This window comes from Leptodactylus fuscus, chromosome 1, assembly GCF_031893055.1.
Source record: "Leptodactylus fuscus isolate aLepFus1 chromosome 1, aLepFus1.hap2, whole genome shotgun sequence".
Classification (NCBI taxonomy): Eukaryota; Metazoa; Chordata; class Amphibia; order Anura; family Leptodactylidae; genus Leptodactylus; species Leptodactylus fuscus.
The window spans coordinates 43,406,673-43,429,231 of NC_134265.1; the positions used below are offsets into that span (position 1 = coordinate 43,406,673).

The 22,559-nt window shown below is 41.0% G+C and overlaps 1 protein-coding gene across 2 annotated transcripts in view; it reads left to right on the top strand.

The window, feature by feature from the left end:
* ARK2C (arkadia (RNF111) C-terminal like ring finger ubiquitin ligase 2C) overlaps positions 1–22,559 on the top strand; it is a 75,838-nt gene that overhangs the window by 38,428 nt on the left and 14,851 nt on the right. For both annotated transcript variants that reach the window (XM_075269782.1, XM_075269783.1), the window contains exons 2-4: positions 17,170–17,479; positions 19,769–19,888; positions 22,249–22,378. In XM_075269782.1, the coding sequence (XP_075125883.1) occupies positions 17,170–17,479; positions 19,769–19,888; positions 22,249–22,378 (560 nt within the window). The remainder of the gene's footprint in view (positions 1–17,169; positions 17,480–19,768; positions 19,889–22,248; positions 22,379–22,559) is intronic.

Genomic DNA, 22,559 nt, shown 5'->3' on the forward strand with positions numbered 1-22,559 from the left:
CTCACTGAAAATCTGTATATATTGAATTTCATACCCGCTTCTCTGTAGCAACAAACAAAGGTTGATTGTTTAGCAATACCGCTTATCGCTGTTGCTTTGCCGCCTCCCTCCTGACACACGCATTCTACATTAAATTAACATGTCTATTCATTTCAGCTTTGTTTATTGAGCTGTGACAGTAATTACATTAAAAAAAGCCAATATTGGACAAATTGGACATAATTTACATACATTACAGCTCCTACAAGAGTGACTTTTGTTTGGAGGTTTAACATTAAATATTAATCTTGTCGTATTTAATTCTAAAGCAAATTCGGCTTCAATTAGCTACAATATTGTGCAAACATTATTAGAGTGGAGGCGGCAGGAAAAGCAAATGACATCTTAGTTGTAAAAGAAGAAAAAAGAAGACATTAGGTCTTGGACTACAAGTTCCACAGCGCCAAGAAATTCCTTTGCCTTTGTGAGCCTGACTCAATCAATATATCACATGTATGTCATACCATCCATCCTTTCATTTTTGTACTGCCTAGATAGGCCCAAATGTATGTGTTGATTTTATAATATATTTGATAAGGATCTAGGGCGCAAACCATATAGTTACATGATAAAATTCTGTCTACCTGCAGTCACCACTAGGGGGAGCTTAGCGTCTAATGTTAGTCCACGAGATCAATGAGACCACAATAAAGTTTTAGAGAGCTACACCTCTTATTTAAAGGGTTATATCATAATCACACTTAAATTTGTAGATAATTAAAACATTTTTGAAAATATAAATAATTAACTTATGCAGAGTTTTTAGGATTTTGCTCCTGCTTTGGGCAATGAGTAAGAGAACTTTCTATATTCTGAGACTTGTCAGAAGCTCACCCATGATTTCCATATTGTACCTGGGTTATCTTCTCATACATGTAGTGTCCCGGCCTGATAACCTGTCCGCAAAAAGTACATCATGGCTGGGTCTGTGCCAATACTGCATTGTGCCATTCCTCTGTTACCCCTACTAGAAATGTAGGAACAAATTGACAACTGGGCTTTACCATTCCCATGTCATAGGGGTGTGTTCCGACACAAAACATCCTCACTGCTTGGACAGTGTCAAGAGTGTGAAGGGACATGTCCCCAATTGGTAAGATCCAGTTGCTAATATATTCATACATTTTTAGGAGGAGTAACAGAGGAACCGCACAATGTACAGATCAGAGAAAAATGCTTCAGAATTATTTCATGGGTAATTTAGGTAATTTACTAAAACAAACATATGAAGAGAACTGAACTCTCCTGTTTAAAGGGGTTGTCTAAGAATTGGGGGGACATATCCCCCATGCTCCATTGTGGAGTTCATGTATCCTTTCCCTCCAATGCCTGGTTTTGCCATAAGACTCTCATTACCTCTAGGACCAATCAGTGACCTCATTGGTCTTTGGTCATCTGTCCCTCTCCATTGACCAATGAGATCAGTGATTGCTCTGAGCGGTCATGTCAGCCTCTCCACTTTTGGCCCAGCATGACCCGACATGGGAAGAGGAGGGGGATTAAGGGCCCGTGCACACGGAGTTAACGCGAGCGCATTTTAGCGTAATACATGTGTATAGAATAGACGTGTAAAAATAACACTCCCATTGATTTCAATTAAATGTTTTACACGTGTAAAAACACGCGTCAAAATACGCTTTGCGTTTTTGGCGCATATGTTGACGTGTTTTTTACACGTGCAAAAAATTTCATTGAAGTCAATGGGAGGGTGCTTTCACACGGAGTTACGCTCCGATCATTCAGACATGTAAACACGTGTCAAAGTGACCGCTGTGAAACAGAATCCCATAGACTTCAATGTGTGCCGGTCTTACGCGGCTTTTAAACACATTGATTTCAATGTGTAGCACGCGTAAGACCGGCACACATTCAAGTCTATGGGATTCTTTTTTACAGTGGTCACTTTGACACGTGTTTACGTGTCTGAATAAGCAGAGCGTAACTCCGTGTGAAGGCAGCTGGAGTGTTATTTTTACACATGTATTCTATACATGTGTATTATGCTAAAATGCGCTCGCGTTAACTCCATGTGCACGGGCCCTAAGACCAGAACTCTACAACAGCGCTCCGGGGATGGGTTGGCATGACTTTTATTTTTGTTTTAAACTCATCCCTCTACTCTTGAGCGTCCTATAATTCCTGGACAACCCCTTTAACGCTGCACCCACGTGCAAAATTAGGCGCTCACAGGCCAAACACATTTTCCATATGGATTTCTTTAAGATAAGGTAATGCAAATGGAAAAAAATATCACGTAGCAATATCACCATGAGTTGTGCCAGTTGACCTCGTCGGCTCTGCTACATATGCACGGCTCTACAACAATCCTGCTTCAGTTCCAGACAAGTCTGAACAATGCAGTGAAAACTCCATAAATAAGAGAGAAAAATTAGGAGGATTTCTATTTCCAGACTCAAGATAAAGAAAATCTAAAATCTCTAGCGCTTTTACAGATAGAAAAAAAAAGACCATCTGGACGCCGTCTATCAGTAGCGATGGCTGCCTGCCAATGTTTTCTCGTACTTAACAGGTACAGGATGAGGGAGGGAGGGAAGACACAGATTTATCGGATGCACAGCAAAGTACTTGGTACTTGGTAACCTGAACCTGGTTCACAGCAGTAAAGGGAGGAGATTTACAGTATTTGGTTGTGGGGGGTTTATGGTTCTTCAAAAAGAGAGGCTCCTAGTCCCAGATGGAGCGATCTTATCCATAGCGGTTCTGCCTAGATAATAAGGTCATAGCTATGGGGGTGCAGTCTCACCTAGGTCCCTATAGGGGGTCCAATGACACTCGGCTACATAATAGTATTATAGGTGGAGGAGCTGTTACAGATTTTGCTTTGGACACTGATCAAACCTAAAAATTCAGATGAGACTTTCAATCTCCCATTATTCTCAGTGCACCCTTATTTAAAGGGGCTGTGCCGCTTTCCACAGACCAAGGGGATAAGTGCGATCACCAGCCCCCCCTTTTCCCAGTTATCAGGAGGACAGGGGACCAAAGATCCTAAGGCCTCCTTGTGAGTGGAGTGCCAGTGCACTTGTGTGACCAATGCTCCATTCACTTCTATGTGGTTGCCTGAATTGTGTAAGAAAAATTTATCTTTGTACCGTATTAGCCAGTGGATAAGAAATGTAAAGATTGAGATTTCTTAGATGGCTAAGAAAAAATTATGACATATTGCGAGCTTTCGGAACAACTCGGTTCCTTCATCAGGCTGGTATATTCCTGTATAAATGTACTTGCCTTCAGATATTGTGTTATACCAGTCTGATGAAGGAACCGAGTGGTTCAGAAAGCTCACAATCTGTCATCATTTTTTGTTAGCCATTAAAAAGGTATCAACTACTAAGGACTCTCAATCTTTACGTTGCCTGAATTGTGATGTTCCCATTGCCCTATAGAAGTTAATGGGGCATCAGTCACACATAAGCCCTGGCGCTCCATTCACAAGAAAGCCTTAGAAGGACTTTTGGTTCCCGTATCTTCCTGATCACTGGGGGGCCTGGCTATTGGGCCCCTAGCAATCTGACACTTATCTTCTGTGACTAGGCAATAAGTGAAGTCCAAGCAGCACAATCCCTTTAAGTCTAGGAGGCTGAGCTATGGGCACCTGACAACTCTATTCTCATATGCTGTCTGCTCTGACTAGTAATATAGCAGCTGTTCTGTGTCACAAAAAAATATTTAATAAAAGATTGCCATAAGACATTTTAAAGCATACCTCCAGTTATAAACAACTTTTCATAAATGAATAGTACGGGTTAATATATGATTTTGATATATATCTTATAAAGAAATATGTTTTCATCTCCACTTTTCTGGCAGTCACTTTTTCCATATTAGTCTATGAAGAGGTGAGGGAAGAGAAAAATACACTCAAATAATTGCTGTTTTTACATTCTGTTATTCCTTGTTTTGCTTAACACTTGGACTTTATAGATAAGAAGCTATGAATAGAGGCAATAAATGAGACTGAGGCAATAAATCAATGAACCAGCCAGCAGGAGAATCTACTCCACCCCTCCCTTCTCCATAGAGCTCTGTATGAGGCTGAATACGAGGGTGTAAACTATCTAAAATAAGATATATTGCAAAGTTTCTTATATTCAAATGCACTGTTCATCTATGAGAAGTTGTTTATAAATGGAGGTACGCTACCTGGGGCATAGCTACAAGGGGTGCAGAGGTAGCAGTCACTATCCTGGAACCTGAGGAGTCCTCAAAGGTCTCACAGGCACAAAAAGATGCCACTGTTCTAAATGCCGCATAATATGTAAGGGCCACATTACAGATTTTGCATCGGGCCTAGGAGCGTCACGTTATACTTCTGAATGGTACGGAAAGAGGACCCAGCAAACAGATACCCATGTCTCAGTTTGTTCAACTTCATTTACTTTTTCTGTGTTTTTTTGTGTGGATGACATTACATAAATGAGCTTCATTCACTTTGCTGGTAATGTAAAACACAGCTTCTTTTATAGGCCTCAGCCTTAAAGAGAAATTATCTTAGTTGCCTATAGCAGCCAATCACAGCTCAGCTTTTATTTCATATATTGCTTTTGAAAAAATGAAAGCTGTTCTGTGATTGATGGTTAAGATAGTAGGCCAGATTTATTGTAATGGTCTAAGAGGAAAACTGTCTTAGTTGTCAATAGTAAGGCCCCGTTCCCACGGAGTAACGCGCTGCTCATTCTGACACGTAAACACGTGTCAGAGTGAGGCGCTTCAAAACAGATCCCATTGACTTCAGTGGGTGCCGGCTTACGCTTGCTACCCATTGAACTCAATGGGAGGCTTTTTTCACTATTGCTTTCAATGTGATACGCGTGTATCACATTGAAAGCAATAGGTAAAAAAGCCTTCCATTGAGTTCAATGTGTAGCACGCGTAAGCAGGCACCCATTGAAGTCAATGGGATCTGTTTTAAAGTGCTTCACTCTGACACGTGTTTACGTGTCAGAATGAGCAGCGTGTTACTCCGTGGGAACAGAGCCTAAGATTCTTTTTGTAAATATGGCAAACTGTGTTTTTAGGTATGTTCATACAGCTGAATATGGAGCTGAATTTGGTGCGCATTCTTCCTCAAGATCGGCTCCAAATTCCAGCCGAAATTTGCATCCCATTCATTTCAATGAAAGGCAAGCACAGATTTTTTTTTTTTTCCTCTAGCTGCTTTTATTTTGGAAAAAATAATATATATATATATATATATATATATATATATATATATATATATTAGTATCTATGTTCTATAAGTAAAATATATATATATATATATATATATATATATATATATATATATATATGTGATACATTCCCTTTAAGTTACTCAAAGATTGGTGTCCGCCATACTCTAATACAACCAGGCCTCTGCCTTTTCTGTAAACATTCAGTTCTGTTGCAGATCGGGAGTATCTGGGGAGTTGTGCCTCACCTGCGGCTCGTGTTGTTCTGGTTGAATCCAGTAACTGACTCCCAGCTCACTCCGTTTTCTCATAGGTAGTCAGTACATGTGACAACTAATGTACACAGTGTCTCAGTGCCAAGCAACACAGTGAAGAAGACACATAGACCCTGACAGCAGGTGGTTGCTTGAGACATGGCCACAAACTCTTCCCATCCATAGCTTCAAGCTGTGTGTCATGTGCCTTTAAAGGGGCACTCCGCTTTTTACAATCTCGTTCTGCTAGACGTTTACCCCAACTGGAAGCTTAAAAAGTGTGTCCTGATGTATAGACCCCAGTGATTATCTACAATCTTTGAAAGAATGCAACATACTGTATAACAGTGCTGCCACAGGTTAAGTTAGGGATGACACGGTAGCCATTAAAATCAATAGGCTAATGATATAATCCACTAAATAATTATTTATGTTGCTTATTTGTATAGCGTCATCACATCCTGCAGCGCTTTACGGACATTGTCAGTCACTTGTCCCATATAAGACAATCTACAATCACTATCAGTATGTATGTCTGTGGAGGGTGCGAGGAAACCAACACAAACCAAGGGAGAACATACAAACTCTGTGTACATGTTGTTTTTGTATGTAAACCTGAGAGTCCAAGACATACTAGGTGCTCCAGAGTGACTGATTACAATTGGAGGAATTTGGCTAACATCTATGGGCAAGTACCATGATATGGACCAGAACTGCCTCCTTCAGTCTAGTTCAAAGGCCATGATAAACGATATTGGGGCTTATTCACAGGGCCACATATTCCATTAGGCGATATGAGCATCTTGCCTCAGGTGGTAAAATAAAGAGAGAACATTCCATAGATAGATATAAAATTGTAAAGCTTCTGAACTTCATTGGAGCAGAGCAATAAACAGATAAATCCATCCTAAATAAATCCTGGGTGCTGGGAACCAGGGTGTAAAACCTACATAGACAGACAGTTTGACGTTAGATAGATATATAACAAGAGATAGATAGCAAGAAATAGATAGATGGATGGATGGATGGATGGATGGATGGATGGATGGATGGATGGATAGATAGATAGATAGATAGATAGATAGATAGATAGATAGATAGATAGATAGATAGATAGATAGATAGATAGATAGATAGATAGATAGGAGATTCATAGATAGATAGTGCCTATGTTAGAGTCAGTGCTCAGATGTAGCTGGTTTATAGTATATCCTGCTGTTAAGGAATATCTTATCTCTACCAAGCCTCAGCATCCATTGTAGTCACAACCAGCTCTCACCTGGGGTTGATTTCATAACTATAAAATACACATGAAATCAGAGGAGACTGCGGAAAAATGTCACCAAAAACAAACATAACGCAGCATAAATCTATGAATGTGGAAGAAGCCTCTGCTGTGCAAATAACAACTTATTCCAGAATATTGGTGCAGAATCAGGTGCATTACAGAAGATTTACCCTGTACAACAAGGGGAACTTTATTATAATTCACTCATATAATCACAAGGAAGACAAATCACAAATCACATCTCATCCTGTCAGTCACTGCTGTACACATGAAAGAAAGATTCGGAAACACTGAAAAGAGTACATATAATGTAAAGTATAGAAGGTGGTTTTATAGCAACTATATTCATAGAGGGCAGTATTCTAGTAGTTATATTCTTGTACATAGGAGCAGTATTCTAGTAGTTATATTCTTGTACATAGGAGGCAGTATTATAGTAGTTATATTCTTGTACATAGGAGTAGTATTATAGTAGTTATATTCTTGTACATAGGAGCAGTATTATAGTAGTTATATTCTTGTACATACTGTAGGAGCAGTATTATATTAGTTATATTCTTGTACATAGGAGCAGCATTATAGTATTTATATTCTTGTACATAGGAGGCAGTATTATAGTAGGTATATTCTTGTACATAGGAGTAGTATTATAGTAGTTATATTCTTGTACATAGGAGCAGTATTATAGTAGTTATATTCTTGTACATAGGAGCAGTATTATAGTAGTTATATTATTGTACATAGGGGCAGTATTATAGTATTTATATTCTTGTACATAGGGGGCAGAATTATAGTAGTTATATTCTTGTACACAGGAGCAGTATTATAGTAGTTATATTCTTGTACATAGGATCAGTATTATAGTAGTTATATTCTTGTACATAGGAGCAGTATTATAGTAGTTATATTCTTGTACATAGGAGCAGTATTATAGTAGTTATATTCTTGTACATAGGAGTAGTATTATAGTAGTTCTATTCTTGTACATAGGAGCAGTATTATAGTAGTTATATTCTTGTACATAGGGGCAGTATTATAGTAGTTATATTCCTGTACATAGGCACATTGTTATAATAGTTATATTCTTGTACATAGGAGCAGTATTATAGTAGTTATATTCTTGTACATACTGTAGGAGCAGTATTATACTAGTTATATTCTTGTACATAGGGGCAGTATTATAGTAGTTATATTCTTGTACATAGGAGTAGTATTATAGTAGTTCTATTCTTGTACATAGGAGCAGTATTATAGTAGTTATATTCTTGTACATAGGGGGCAGTGTTATAGTAGTTATATTCTTGTACATAGGGGTAGTATTATAGTAGTTATATTCTTGTACATAGGAGCAGTATTATAGTAGTTATATTCTTGTACATAGGGGTAGTATTATAGTAGTTATATTCTTGTACATAGGAGCAGTATTATAGTAGTTATATTCTTGTACATAGGAGCAGTATTATACTAGTTATATTCTTGTACATAGGGGCAGTATTATAGTAGTTATATTATTGTACATAGGGGCAGTATTATAGTATTTATTCTACATAGCGGACCGTATCATAGTAGTTATATTCTTGTACATAGGAGGCAGTATTGTAGTAGTTATAGAATATCATTGTACACAGGTGCAGTATTATATAGTAGTAGTTACATTCTTGTCCACAGGGGTCAGTGTTATAATAGTTAACACCTACTGTATTTTTAATGCCTTTTGCTGCCCTAATCCTAATGAATGATTGGAATTAGGAGGCAGTATTATAGTATTTTTTTTTTGTTTGTTTAAATGTAGATTGTGAGCCCCACATAGAGATCACAATGTACATTTTTCCCTATCAGTATATCTTTTTGGAATATGGGATGGAAATCCATGCAAACACGGGGAGAACATACAAACTCCTTGCAGATAGTTTTTTGCCCTTGGTGGGATGTGAACACCAGGACCCCAGCGCTGCAAGGCTGCAGTGCTAACCACTGAGCCACCGTGTGGCCCCTATAGTAGTTGTATTATTGTACTCAGGAGCAGTATTATAGTACTTATATTCGTGTATATAGGAGTAGTATTATAGTAGTTATATTCTTGTACATAGGAGGCAGTATTATAGTAGTTATATTCTTGTACATAGGAACAGTATTATAGTAGTTATATTGTTGTACTTAGGAGCAGTATTATAGTAGTTATATTCTTGTACATAGGAGCAGTATTTTAGTAGTTATATTCTTGTACATAGGAGTAGTATTATAGTAATTATATTCTTGTACATAGGAGCAGTATTATAGTAGTTATATTCTTGTACATAGGAGCAGTATTATAGTAGTTATATTCTTGTACATAGGAGCAGTATTATAGTAGATATATTATTGTACATAGGAGCGGTATTATAGTAGTTATATTCTTGTACATAGGAGCAGTATTATAGTAGTTATATTCTTGTACATAGGAGCAGTATTATAGTAGTTATATTCTTGTACATAGGAGCAGTATTATAGTAGTTATATTCTTGTACATAGGAGTAGTATTATAGTAGTTATATTCTTGTACATAGGAGCAGTATTATAGTAGTTATATTCTTGTACATCGGAGGCAGTATTATAGTAGTTATATTCTTGTACATAGGAGGCAGTATTATAGTAGTTATATGCTTTTACATAGGAGACAGTGTCATAGTAGTTATATTCTTAACCAGTCATTTTTACCAGTCAGAAATGTGCCCAGGGCAGATGTCATTTCCATTTGTCCTCGCCATTTACATACAACCCACAGTGCAGTATGTGAGATATTGTGTCTGTGCTGCAGTCACTGCTCTCCACACCACAGAATGTACTATATCAATTGGAAGAGAAGAGGACAACATGTAGAGTTCACACCACCTTCTCCGGTCTAGTGAGGAGAAGCGCGGAGGTAGAAGGTAGAATAGGATACCTTTTACATTTACAAAAGTTGTTACAATTATTCAGAAAAGTAAATTGTGCATCAAATTACCAAATGTTACATCACAGACCATCAACGGCTCTCTCTCTTTAAGAATTCTATTCATGCATCAGGCAGCCCAGGATGAGTAGTGCTGTAGAATTATTGTAAGCGATAGTTCTGTAAATTATTTTCTTGAAATGAGTCCCTTTAAATGATTCCCGCCTTCCCCACCCCCTGAAAGCCATACACTTTGCCCAGGGGCGCTCTCCAGACAGGGTATAACAGAACACCCCTGCTGTGTACAACTCCTAAAAGTTCTTTGCAGATCATATAGCTGCAAATTAAAGAGATCCTATTGAGATGAGGATATCATTTCATGAATGAGGGTGAGGCTGGATTATTAACTCAATGGCACTACTGTCCCTTTAACACTTGTCGAGGAGCCGCTGTGCCTTTTTAGTAGAAGCCAAGGCATTTCCACAGCCCAGTTGCTCTGCGATTTGTCTTACAGCAGCTGCTTCTCCATGTAGCAGGTGCTCCACTGCTGTGTCACTGTATACAATGTACGAGGAGTACCACCCTTGTACCCTTACAATCCCCTGCGGCCCCAGTCACCCTAGAGGGTCAAAACTATATCATATGGGGCACAGGTAAACCCATAATACATTTGTCAGAGCAAATCTGTCAGGTCAAGGCATTCTTTCTCACTCTGGTCAACCTTGATCCCTGCCCTATTGCGCTGTTGCGTTGCGCCCACAAAATGGGAAATAATTTGATACTTTTGTGCTGGGAATCTGGCCTGATCACTTTGATATGTGCTGAAATAACGGTACCATGTACTGTCTATATAACGATACCATATACCGCACTGTACAAAGGTTTAGGCAGGTAAGAAAAAATGCTGCTGTGAGTGAAATCCACTCTGCGTATCACCGTATTGATGTTCGAATTAATAAAGTTGATGTATAAACTAGCTTAGGGCTAGTTCACACGGGGGCAAGGAGGCGGATTTTGACAGCGGATTTCGCCTCCAAATCCACTTCCATACAATGGTGGTCTATGGAAGCAAGCTGCCCTTTCTTCAGGCGGATTCAGCGGCTCGCTGAGCCGTGGCTTCTGCCTGGTGGCAGCAACATCCGGGGTCTACCCATTCATTTGAGCCGACTCCGGAGGGAGGAGCTGCGACTGCGACTGTCGTGGCAGGCGAGTTTTGATCCGAGAGAGACGCGGCTCCCCACGTCACTCTCAGGGCCAAAATCCGCCCCACAGCCCCCGTGTGAACGAGCCCTTAGAGAATCACACACACAGAGCTATTGTGTATATAGTGGGTTCTGCAGTGTGTAGACAAAAAACAGGTTGGACTAGTATAATTAGCATAACATCATTGGTGGCAACATTGTAACAATAGTTCTGGCACATGGCTATTGGATAAGAAACTGGAGAGGAGTCGTGCTAAATTAAGAAGAATATATAATGGCTGCAGGCATGGCCCCACATGGCCCTGGAAACCAAAATGGAGGATACACAAGCTTAAATCATCCGCACTGCGTTGTAAGAATGCCTTCACAATTAGAAAGGTTAATACTTTATTTTTGTCAATTAACAAAAGGAAGTGAATGATGAAAAGAGAAATCTAAATCCCATCAGTATCTGGTGTGACCTTTGCCCTTTGCCTTCCATCAATTCTTCTCAGTACTTGCAGACAGTTTTTGTAGAAGTTCGGCATCTTGGAGGACTAAGCCCAGATCTTCTGTAGATGTAGCTTGCTCCAATCCTTCTGTCTCTTTATGTCATCCCAGACAGACTGGATGATGTTGATATCAGGACTTCCAGGACTCCTCCTCCAAAGAGCAAAGGTCACACCAAATATTGAGGGGATTTAGATTTCTCTTGTCTTCATTTGGTTGATTTTATTAATTAACATAAATAAAGTCTTAACCCTTCTTTTTCTGAAATCATTCTTTGCAACATTTTTTCCACACCTGTCTACACCTTTGTACAGCACTGTATGCTGTATAGTGTAGTCAGTGGCGTAACTACCGCCGTAGCAGCAGAGGCAGCTGCCGGAGGGCCTGGGACATTAGGGGCCTGGCAAGAGCTGCTACCGCTGTGTTTATTTATTTTTTTTCTTGATAGGCCGTTACCGGCTGGAGTTACTCCAGTCGGTAACGGGCCATTTTTACTTACCGATCCTGGCAGGGCCGGGATCGGTAAGTGACACAGCGGGCCCCACAAACACTATCATTATACTTGGGGGTCTTTTCAGACCCCCGAGTATAATGATTGGAGGCCCAGGAGAGGTAAGAAACATAAAAAAACCTGTTATTTACCTCTCCACGATCCGGGCAGGCTTCAGGCCTAGTCATCTGACGTCTCATGACCCTGGCCTGCGTCCCGGGTTGTGTAACGTCTGACGTCATTGAAGACGGACTACAGCGGAGGCCGACAGTGGAGGACTGCAGCAGAGTCAGGAGAAAGGTGAGTAACAGTGTTTTTTTATGTTTTTCTCCCCCTGGGTCTCCGATTATTATACTCTGGGGTCTGAAAAGAGTATAATAATTATTTATGGGTGTCCACAGTGGGGCATAATACTGTGTGCAGGGGCCACTATGGGGCATAATACTGTGTGCAGGGGCCACTATGGGCCATAATACTGTGTGCAGGGTCCACTATGGGGTATAATACTGTGTGCAGGGGCCACTATGGGGAATAATACTGTGTGCAGGAGCCACTATGGGGGATAATACTGTGTGCAGGGGCCACTATGGGGAATAATACTGTGTGCAGGGGCCACTATGGGCCATAATACTGTGTGCAGGGTCCACTATGGGGTATAATACTGTGTGCAGGGGCCACTATGGGGGATAATACTGTGTGCAGGGGCCACTGAGGGACATAATACTGTGTGCAGAGGCCACTATGGGCCATAATACTGTGTGCAGGGACCACTATGGGGTATAATACTGTATGCAGGGGGCCACTATGGGGGATAATACTGTGTGCAGGGGCCAATATGAGCCATAATACTGTGTGCAGGGGCCACTATGTGGCATAATAGAGCGCGCAGGAATGCATAGGAGGGGGTCAGTCAAGGTCTTCGGCGTTGGTGTCGGTCGGGGGGGGGGAGCATGTCAAAACCTCGCCACGGGGCCCCGCCATTCCTAGTTACGCCACTGAGTGTAGTCATACAGTGCCAAAATAATAGCACCATTCACAGTATTCATAGTAGTGCAATATCAGATCCATATTACAGAACCATGCATGAACTACACAATAATACCGTATAGTATAATATAATATAATATAATATTAGTGCTGATTGGATGTGATGCAGTGCCCAAATAATAGTGCCGTACATAATACATAATAATATACTGCAATATCTTGTCCAAATACTGTAACTACCGTATGTTGTGCACTCATAATAGTGCCATGTAGTATATACAGTACTGTAAAACCACCTGTCAATGAATACACTTAGGTGTGAGTACATATAGAAGGTTGTCAGTGGATTCCTGGGGTAAATGCCCCCTTTACCCACACTTTAATATAGCTCTGTTTTTATGATAACACAGTATTGTACGTCTAATAAATAGTAGACTGTCAGATATATATTTCCAGCTTCATCTTTGAGGATTATTTATTGGAGACCATTAAATTTAAGAGCATTGTAACTATGGATTACAGTATTACTGATGATAATATTACGGGTTATTGTAGTATGATTACGGTATTATATGGTATGATCGTACTGTTTACGACAGTATAGATTGTGATATTATGGGTTCTAGTAAGTACTATGAAATAATGGGTTATATTTATAGAAAATGGCAGAATAGATTTATAATATTAAGGCATTGTTAAAGTATAGATTATGATCGTATAGATTATTATAGTGGGAAATATCACAGTATAGATTATGATATTATAGGTTATGAGAGTATAGATTATAATATTATGAAATATTACAGTATAGATTATGATATTATAGGTTATGGTAGTATAGATTATAATATTATGAGCTATAGATTTTGCGATTTTGCCTGACATTCTCGCTCCCATGATGTTACTGCATTATGTTGTTTTCTGTGGCTACAAAAATACTCCGGGTTTTCGAGACGACGTCTCTAAGGGTCATTACACATAGAGTAAAATACCGGATTCTCTATATACAGTAAAATGGCTTCCAGTAACATTCACAAATTGGCTCCGTGCTGATGTGTTGGCCGCAGTGGATACATTTGCTTGGGGCTATGATTATGCTGCAATGTGCCCCAGTTTTTCCGGATAGTTCTCTGTCATGAACTTCTGGTAGTGTTCGCACACAGTCTCTCCTTCATGTGCTGTACTGCTTGTAAAGAAAAAATGGAGAAACTAAGAAATGAAAGGAACATGTAGTGCCTTATAATACCATCACCTGGTTTCTAGCTAACAGCACCATATAGTACCCAGATAAGTGCCATACATTACCATGTAGAACCCAGGTAAGTGCCATACAGTACCATATAGTTCTCAGATAAGTGCCATACATCACTATATAGTTCCCAGATAAGTGCCATACAGCACCATATAGTTCCCAGATAAGTGCCATACAGTACCATATAGTTCTCAGATAAGTGCCATACATTACTATATAGTTCCCAGATAAGTGCCATACAGCACCATATAGTTCCCAGATAAATGGCATACACTACCATGTAGAACTCAGATAAGTGCCTTCAGTACCATATAGTTCTCAGATACGTGCCATACATTACTACGGTATATAGTTCCCAGATAAGTGCCATACAGCACCATATAGTTCCAAGATAAATGCCATAGTGTTCCATGTCATTCTCCGATGTGTGAATTGTAGCACCATATAGTTCCTAGATAAGTGCCATACACCACCGTGTAGGACCCATAAAAGTGCCAAATAGCACCTTATAGTTCTCAGACAAGCGACATACAGCACCATATAATTCCCAGATAAGTGCCATAGTGTACCATTTAGTTCTCAGATAAGTGCCATACAGCACCTTATAGTTCTCAGATAAGTGTTATACAGCACCATATGTTTCCCAGATAAGTGCCATACACTACCATATAGTTCTCAGATAAGTGTTATATAGAGATGAGCGAACAGTGTTCTATCGAACACATGTTCGATCGGATATCAGGGTGTTCGCTATGTTCGAATCGAATCGAACACCGCGTGGTAAAGTGCGCCAAAATTCGATTCCCCTCCCACCTTCCCTGGCGCCTTTTTTGCACCAATAACAGTGCAGGGGAGGTGGGACAGGAACTACGACACCGGGGGCATTGAAAAAAATTGAAAAAAGTCATTGGCTGCCGAAATCAGGTGACCTCCATTTTAGACGAATAGTGGATTTCAAATCCGGGTCATATGAGAATGTGAACTTTGTGACTATGAGACAGGGATAGCTGTACAGGCAGGGATAGCTAGGGATAACCTTTATTTAGGGGGGAATGTTATTAAAAATAACTTTTTGGGGCTCTATCGGGTGTGTAATTGTGATTTTTGTGAGATAAACTTTTTCCCATAGGGATGCATTGGCCAGCGCTGATTGGCCAGAGTACGGAACTCGACCAATCAGCACTGGCTCTGCTGGAGGAGGCGGAGTCTAAGATCGCTCCACACCAGTCTCCATTCAGGTCCGACCTTAGACTCCGCCTCCTCCAGCAGAGCCAGCGCTGATTGGCCGAATTCCGTACTCTGGCCAATCAGCACTGGCTAATGCATTGTATTGGCGTGATGAAGCAGTGCTGAATGTGTGTGCTTAGCACACACATTCAGCTCTACTTCATCGGGTTAATAGAATGCATTGGCCAATCAGCGCTGGCCAATGCATTCTATTAGCTTGATGAAGCAGAGTGTGCACAAGGGTTCAAGCGCACCCTCGGCTCTGATGTAGCAGAGCCGAGGCTGCACAAGGGTTCAAGCGCACCCTCGGCTCTGATGTAGCAGAGCCGAGGGTGCACTTGAACCCTTGTGCAGCCTCGGCTCTGCTACATCAGAGCCGAGGGTGCGCTTGAACCCTTGTGCACCCTCGGCTCTGCTACATCAGAGCCGAGGGTGCGCTTGAACCCTTGTGCACACTCTGCTTCATCAAGCTAATAGAATGCATTGGCCAGCGCTGATTGGCCAATGCATTCTATTAGCCCGATGAAGTAGAGCTGAATGTGTGTGCTAAGCACACACATTCAGCACTGCTTCATCACGCCAATACAATGCATTAGCCAGTGCTGATTGGCCAGAGTACGGAATTCGGCCAATCAGCGCTGGCTCTGCTGGAGGAGGCGGAGTCTAAGGTCGGACCTGAATGGAGACTGGTGTGGAGCGATCTTAGACTCCGCCTCCTCCAGCAGAGCCAGCGCTGATTGGTCGAGTTCCGTACTCTGGCCAATCAGCGCTGGCCAATGCATTCTATTAGCCCGATGAAGTAGAGCTGAATGTGTGTGCTTAGCACACACATTCAGCTCTACTTCATCGGGCTAATAGAATGCATTGGCCAATCAGCGCTGGCCAATGCATTCTATTAGCGTGAACTGAGTTTGCACAGGGGTTCTAGTGCACCCTCGGCTCTGCTACATCAGATTGCTACATCTGATGTAGCAGTGCCGAGTGTGCATCAGATGTGTAGTTGAGCAAAACTGACTCAGCACTGCTAAGTCTCTGCATTCGCATAGGAATGCATTGGCCAGCCTTCGGCCAATCAGCGCTGGCTCTGCCGGAGGAGGCGGAGTCTAAGGTCGGACCTGAATGGAGACTGGTGTGGAGCGATCTTAGACTCCGCCTCCTCCAGCAGAGCCAGCGCTGATTGGTCGAGTTCCGTACTCTGGCCAATCAGCACTGGCCAATGCATTTCTATGGGGAAAAGTTAGCTTGCGAAAATCGCAAACTGACAGGGATTTCCATGAAATAAAGTGACTTTTATGCCCCCAGACATGCTTCCCCTGCTGTCCCAGTGTCATTCCAGGGTGTTGGTATCATTTCCTGGGGTGTCATAGTGGACTTGGTGACCCTCCAGACACGAATTTGGGTTTCCCCCTTAACGAGTATATGTTCCCCATAGACTATAATGGGGTTCGAAACCCACTCGAACAGTGAGCGGCTGTTCGAATCGAATTTCGAACCTCAAACATTTTAGTGTTCGCTCATCTCTAGTGTTATACACTACCATGTAGGACCCAGATAAGTGCCAAACACCATATAGTTCTCTGATAAGTGACATATAGCATCATATAGATGTCAAATAAGTGCTGTACAGGACCATATAGTTACCAGATAAGGACTGTGCAAATATTACTATATATTATAGTACTCAAATTAGTGCACATACAGTACTGCCTGTCAGTATTAAAACTGACATGCAGTACTCATATTATACTACTATACAGTGCACATATGTCTTTCTCATAAAGGTTACAGTGGTCGGGTCCAATTTTTTCAATGGTTTCCTCTGTGGTTTTGTTTTTTAGGTGCCCCATTTCAGCGTTCCCAGCATGGCCATGCTACCTCCTGCCGCCACTTTCATCTTAGCCCTCAACCTCAGCTGCCCGACTTCCCTATCCATCCACACCCGGTTCAGCCACAACAAGGAATGACCTCTCACATGGCTACTGCTCACCAGCATAATGGACCACTGCACCAGCCGCTGCCATCTCTGACTGGTCTACAGTTTCAGGAGGTGGCAGGACCCTCCTTCCTACCTCAGGCCCTACACCAGCAATACCTTCTCCAGCAGCAACTCCTGGAGGCTCAGCACCGCAGGCTAGTCACGCACCCCAGGTGAGACACCTCATATGTGTTCAGTTGCCAGCAATCTCTCTGGTAGGTATAGTGGACCACAGCAGTCTATTGGGTCCTGGTTACCACCATGGAGCTCCAGATAACACCTATTAATTCATTTTTTGGAACAAAATTTTCCAACATTCATATCAGCCACGTGTAAAATTGCCCCATTAGCACCTCAAACAACCAATTGGTCAAATTTGATAATCATGTAAATGCTAAATCTATAATCATTACTATAATTAAACACAAAATAATGGAAGCCATAAGTCTTCCCCACTTATTTAGCGCCATGATATTTTGCAGCGCTTTTACAGACACTGTCCCATATAGGGCTCACACCCTACATTACCTATTAATATGTTTATGGATGAGGGGAGGAAACCCACACAAAAACGGGGAGAACATACAAAGTCCTTGCAGGTGTGGTTGCTGGTAGGATTCAAACCCAGGGCTCCAACGCATCAGCGTTACCCACAGAGTCACTGTGCTGCCCCTTGCAAGCCAGTGTTTAGTAGTGGCAGCAAATACAGGTCTCATTTTTAATGGCACAATTCCCTTTCAGACTGCAGTAGGTTTTCTTCCAGGATTTCCCTACATTTTTTGATATTCATGTTAAATTTTCTAGGGCCCACTAAATTCTTGCATTGTCATTTTGCCACCTTCATCCTTTATGGTGGGATGTCTGTATTTGGCGGCATGGCTCACTTTTTACTTATCACGTCATACCTTTTATTCACTTCATTTCAAAGTCTCAATTTTTGGGGGGAAACTGTAGGCAAGATGTTGGATTTTTTTCAACAGAACCTTTCTGTTTGCCAATCTCCTATACAATGGTGGCTGGAGACGACGGCAGCAATAGATGTTGTATGCAGCCTCTCATATCTAAATTTCGCTGTCTGCTGCGGGCAGATTTCCTGCTGCTCTATATTCTTTTCATTTTGTGATCTTAAATGTGACTTAACTGTACGCCATTGAACATTCAGTGTCTCAAAAGAACATTTTTTTGTATGTGTCTCTGGGCTAGTACTTTTCTATAACCTTACAATAGTTTTTGAAGTTTCTTTTTCCATCAACTTTTGCATTTTCAACTTTTGCATATCCCAAATTCTTGGATAAAATAGAGGTGTGCCTTGTAGCTCCTGGGCCTCGATACAAAATATGCAATGTGCTTGATACCTACCTTGTGCCTTTTAGAATAGTGGTGTATGTTAGGTGACAGAGGGATCTTTCAGGCCCCCTTACGGCCCAGGGCACCCCCTATAACTACGCCCCTGGGGGTAGTTTTCATCATGGTCAAAAACTTAAAGGGAACGTAACATCTATATGTTTTATTATTTAAAAACAGTGATATTTTAGCTTTTTTTAAATGTTTTTATTTTTTGGTATTCATTTTTTTATTCTATTTTCTGTACATGATTATGGGAGGTGCCATCTTGTCTAATCTGCTGTTAACTAAGAGATATGCTTTACAGCAGCCACACGGACCATAGGAGCCTATAGAATGGAAATACAATGGAAATGACTCATTGGTTTCTAAGGGAGAATGTTGTGGGCATGCTCAATGACCTGTGCAGAAGTCACGGTACAGGGAGAGGGAGCTGTGACTATTAGCTATTGTAAATGATTGACCAGCTATTATCTGTATACCTGTGATGATAGTGAGACGTGATCTCTACAGAACAGGAAGCATCTGACTATTATGAGGATCAGTGGGCAGGGTGAAAACAAAATTTTATTTAAAAAAAATACATAGAAAAAGGAAAAAATAATAACCATATATTCTTAAAAATATGTTTGGCATAAAATTTTGATTTTGTCAACAGTCATTTTCTGATGGCACATTCCCTTTAAAGAGGACATTTCATGGCGGTGTTATGTATACTGAATTCAGCACACTGTTATCTGTGCCCAGATGGAGAGATATTGGTGCTGTTATCACTGTATTGTCAAAGGGGCCGTCCTTTCAGCTCAGTGTCATCGCTGGGAACTGGGTAACGCCCCCCTGACAGTACAAGACTATTGAGCTGTGAGGCCAGCCCCTCTGATAATGCAGTGATATCGGGGTCAAAACCAAAGGCACCAATATCTCTTCAACCGGGGCACATACTGGCACTGAATTCAGCAAATTGTCAGCTTTTAAGAATTATATAACACCACCAATGTCAGAGGACATTAAGTGCTTTGTTCTACTCGGGGTCAAAACCTTTTTACATACATTATATGGCTAATATAAAATAATGTCAACCTCAGTAACGTTTTCAATTTAAACTTATGATCTGACAGGCGAACTCAAGAGCAAATGCCTGTGCATCCACACCGGTTACACCCAAGCTTTGACTTCAACCAACAAGTACAAATGTCGCAACCTCTGGGGCCCAGGTACTTGGCTGAAGGTACAGACTGGTAAGTGTCCATTATGTCATACCAATCATGAACTTGGAGTTAATGTACACCACACCCATGAAGAACCTGTTACTAACACAGGCTGCACTCAAACACCAATTTGGGCAATCTATGCTAAAAAAATTTATTTTAATGGGCAAGATGTAATGCTTCATCTCGCCTGTGGAGGCGTTGTAGGGAAATGGAAACTTTCTTCCAAGTTCTCCTGCAGATCACAGATGATCATCAGTCACAGTATCTGTATTCTATATGATCAGTAAATGTCAGATAACTCTTCTAATAGAAATAAATTGTGTTACCAGACGTTATAGTCTTCCATCTCATCCCGAAGCCTTCGGCCTTTAACAGCAAAAATTAAAAGGGTTCAGTATTTGCCTCAAATGTTGACACCAACCATTCCTAAGTCATGCTGTTAGTTTAATATAGCCCCCAATATGCTAATTAGCTTCTTTACTGTAAGGTGGGTGGTCCAGGCCTAGAGAAGATATTCTGGGACCGCCCATCTGACAGTAGAGAACATAATTGTGCTGAAACTAATGGCACTGATTGCTCGGGAATAGTAGGGAGTAGAGTAAAAATTCGCACTGCACCAGAATCGGTGGTACCTAGTGAAGGATAGAAGGAGGTGGTGACAAGTTCTCTTTAAACGTGAGCCCTTAGTACGAGGATAGTACCTGGTCTTGCTTGCTCCATTGTAGGACTCTATAATTGAGAAATATTAGCAACTATAGTAAATTATAGTCCACAAAGATCATTTTTAGTCTTGTGTCTTGGGACACCGTACACAGATGACTTAAAGGCTTATTTCAGGTACGTAGAAGGTACCAATTATTCAGCTTGAATTCATTATCAGGGATCAGATACATTCACATCAAGGAAAATCTGTTCAGTCATTGTGTAGGTGTACGGTTTTCTTGACTAATTGTCTGAACGGTTGCGCATTGTCATAAACACAACCATACGGGGAAAAGTTGTGGGGTCTTTGTAAGGTAAACGCAGCTATGCGTGCTTCTGTGTGATCTTAGCACTTCTGTTATAAAACAGATGGAGCTTGTGCTTCAAAGATGATTTACTGGCACCAGCTGTTCCCTATTTCTTTCACTGTATGCCATAGTAATAGCGTCACAGCGGTTTTTTAACAATCAGCTTTCCAGAACATTGGGAGATATGATCTCTAGCCAACTCCAGGGGAAAGCATTTGAAGATTCCTTGGGAGAGGCCAAACACTGGGGCAGGGCTGGCAAATGTTGGTTTAAGTAACACAAAGAAGAAAGGTCTATGATTATGTAGGGGGCTGCCTATTTTCAATCATGGACCACAATGTAGACAAGGGTAGACTCTTAGTTTTATAGGGGGTGGTATTAAGTGTGGGAATTGGTCCAATGTTCCTTTAACAATCATGGTGGTCTAAAGTGACCTAGCAGATAACACCTGGTATCTCTAGTGGTCTTGGATTATAATGGGGTTACCAATGATCTATACAGTTTATTATCCATGGTGGTCTAGGATAGTTTAGTGACTTACACTTCATATTATATATTTAACTCGTTGTTTTATCCAGAACCTATCACAGATAGATTTTTGGATACTATGAATTCTGCTTAAATTTTCCCCAAAATAGGAGAATTTATATATGAGATATTTTATCATGCAAGGTTGAAGGGACTATTTGAAGCCTAAGAGACACCTGATCCATGTCATTCCTCCTGTTGTTACCAGGTCTTTTTGTTGATATGGCTCAGTCAAGAGAAAGTTTCCAGTTTCTGTAACTAAGAGAGTGGTAGATCTGTTGGCTGGGCTATTGGTTGGTTAAGTAGTCGGTTTGTGGGTTGGGTCATTGTTTGGTTGGATAGTTGGGTCATTGTTTGGTTGGATAGTTGGGTCATTGTTTGGTTGGATAGTTGGGTCATTGGTTGGTTGAATAGTTGGGTCATTGTTTGGTTGGATAGTTGGGTCATTGTTTGGTTGGATAGTTGGTTTGTCTTAGCCTACATGTAAATACATGTGTGCATGTACAGGTTCTTGAGAAAATGGCCTAGTTTACAAATGGATATTTGTGTGCCGTCCATGACTGTAATGTAATGGACCTGTCCTCAGTTTTGCCCCTGGGCTCAGGCTCCCCCATGGACTTAATGTACATGGGGCCATAAGAAAAGAATGGGTTAATGGGCTATCCATAAAAACAAAGTACACAGCCATATGCATGGGGGCTTAGATTTCAAATTCCTGGTAAGTCAAGTCAAAGGGGTCTCGTGACTACAATGATTTATAACCCACTGCGCGTTTCCATCCTAAATAGTGTTAATATGTGTCATGCCTGAACCCAGCAACTAATTTTCTCCATATTCTTCTATTTTCAGGGACCTCAGTGTGGATGCTGGCTTGACACATCCTCAGTTCCAGGTCAGACCTGTCCCTCAGCACTATCAGCATTATTTAACAAGTCCTCGTCTACACCACTTCCCAAGGACCACATCTCTAACACAAATGGTGAGCAGACTTCTGGTTCTCCTTTGCTTGTGTCTTAAAAGTTCTCTATTCTTTATCAGTTGCTTATGCTGTTACTTTCTAAGATGTTAGTTTTGGAGTTATTAATCTAATATACCATCAGTTGCCTATTTTTGTTTGTAGACTTTGTATAGCTTTTGTGTGTCCATTTTATACCAAAAGT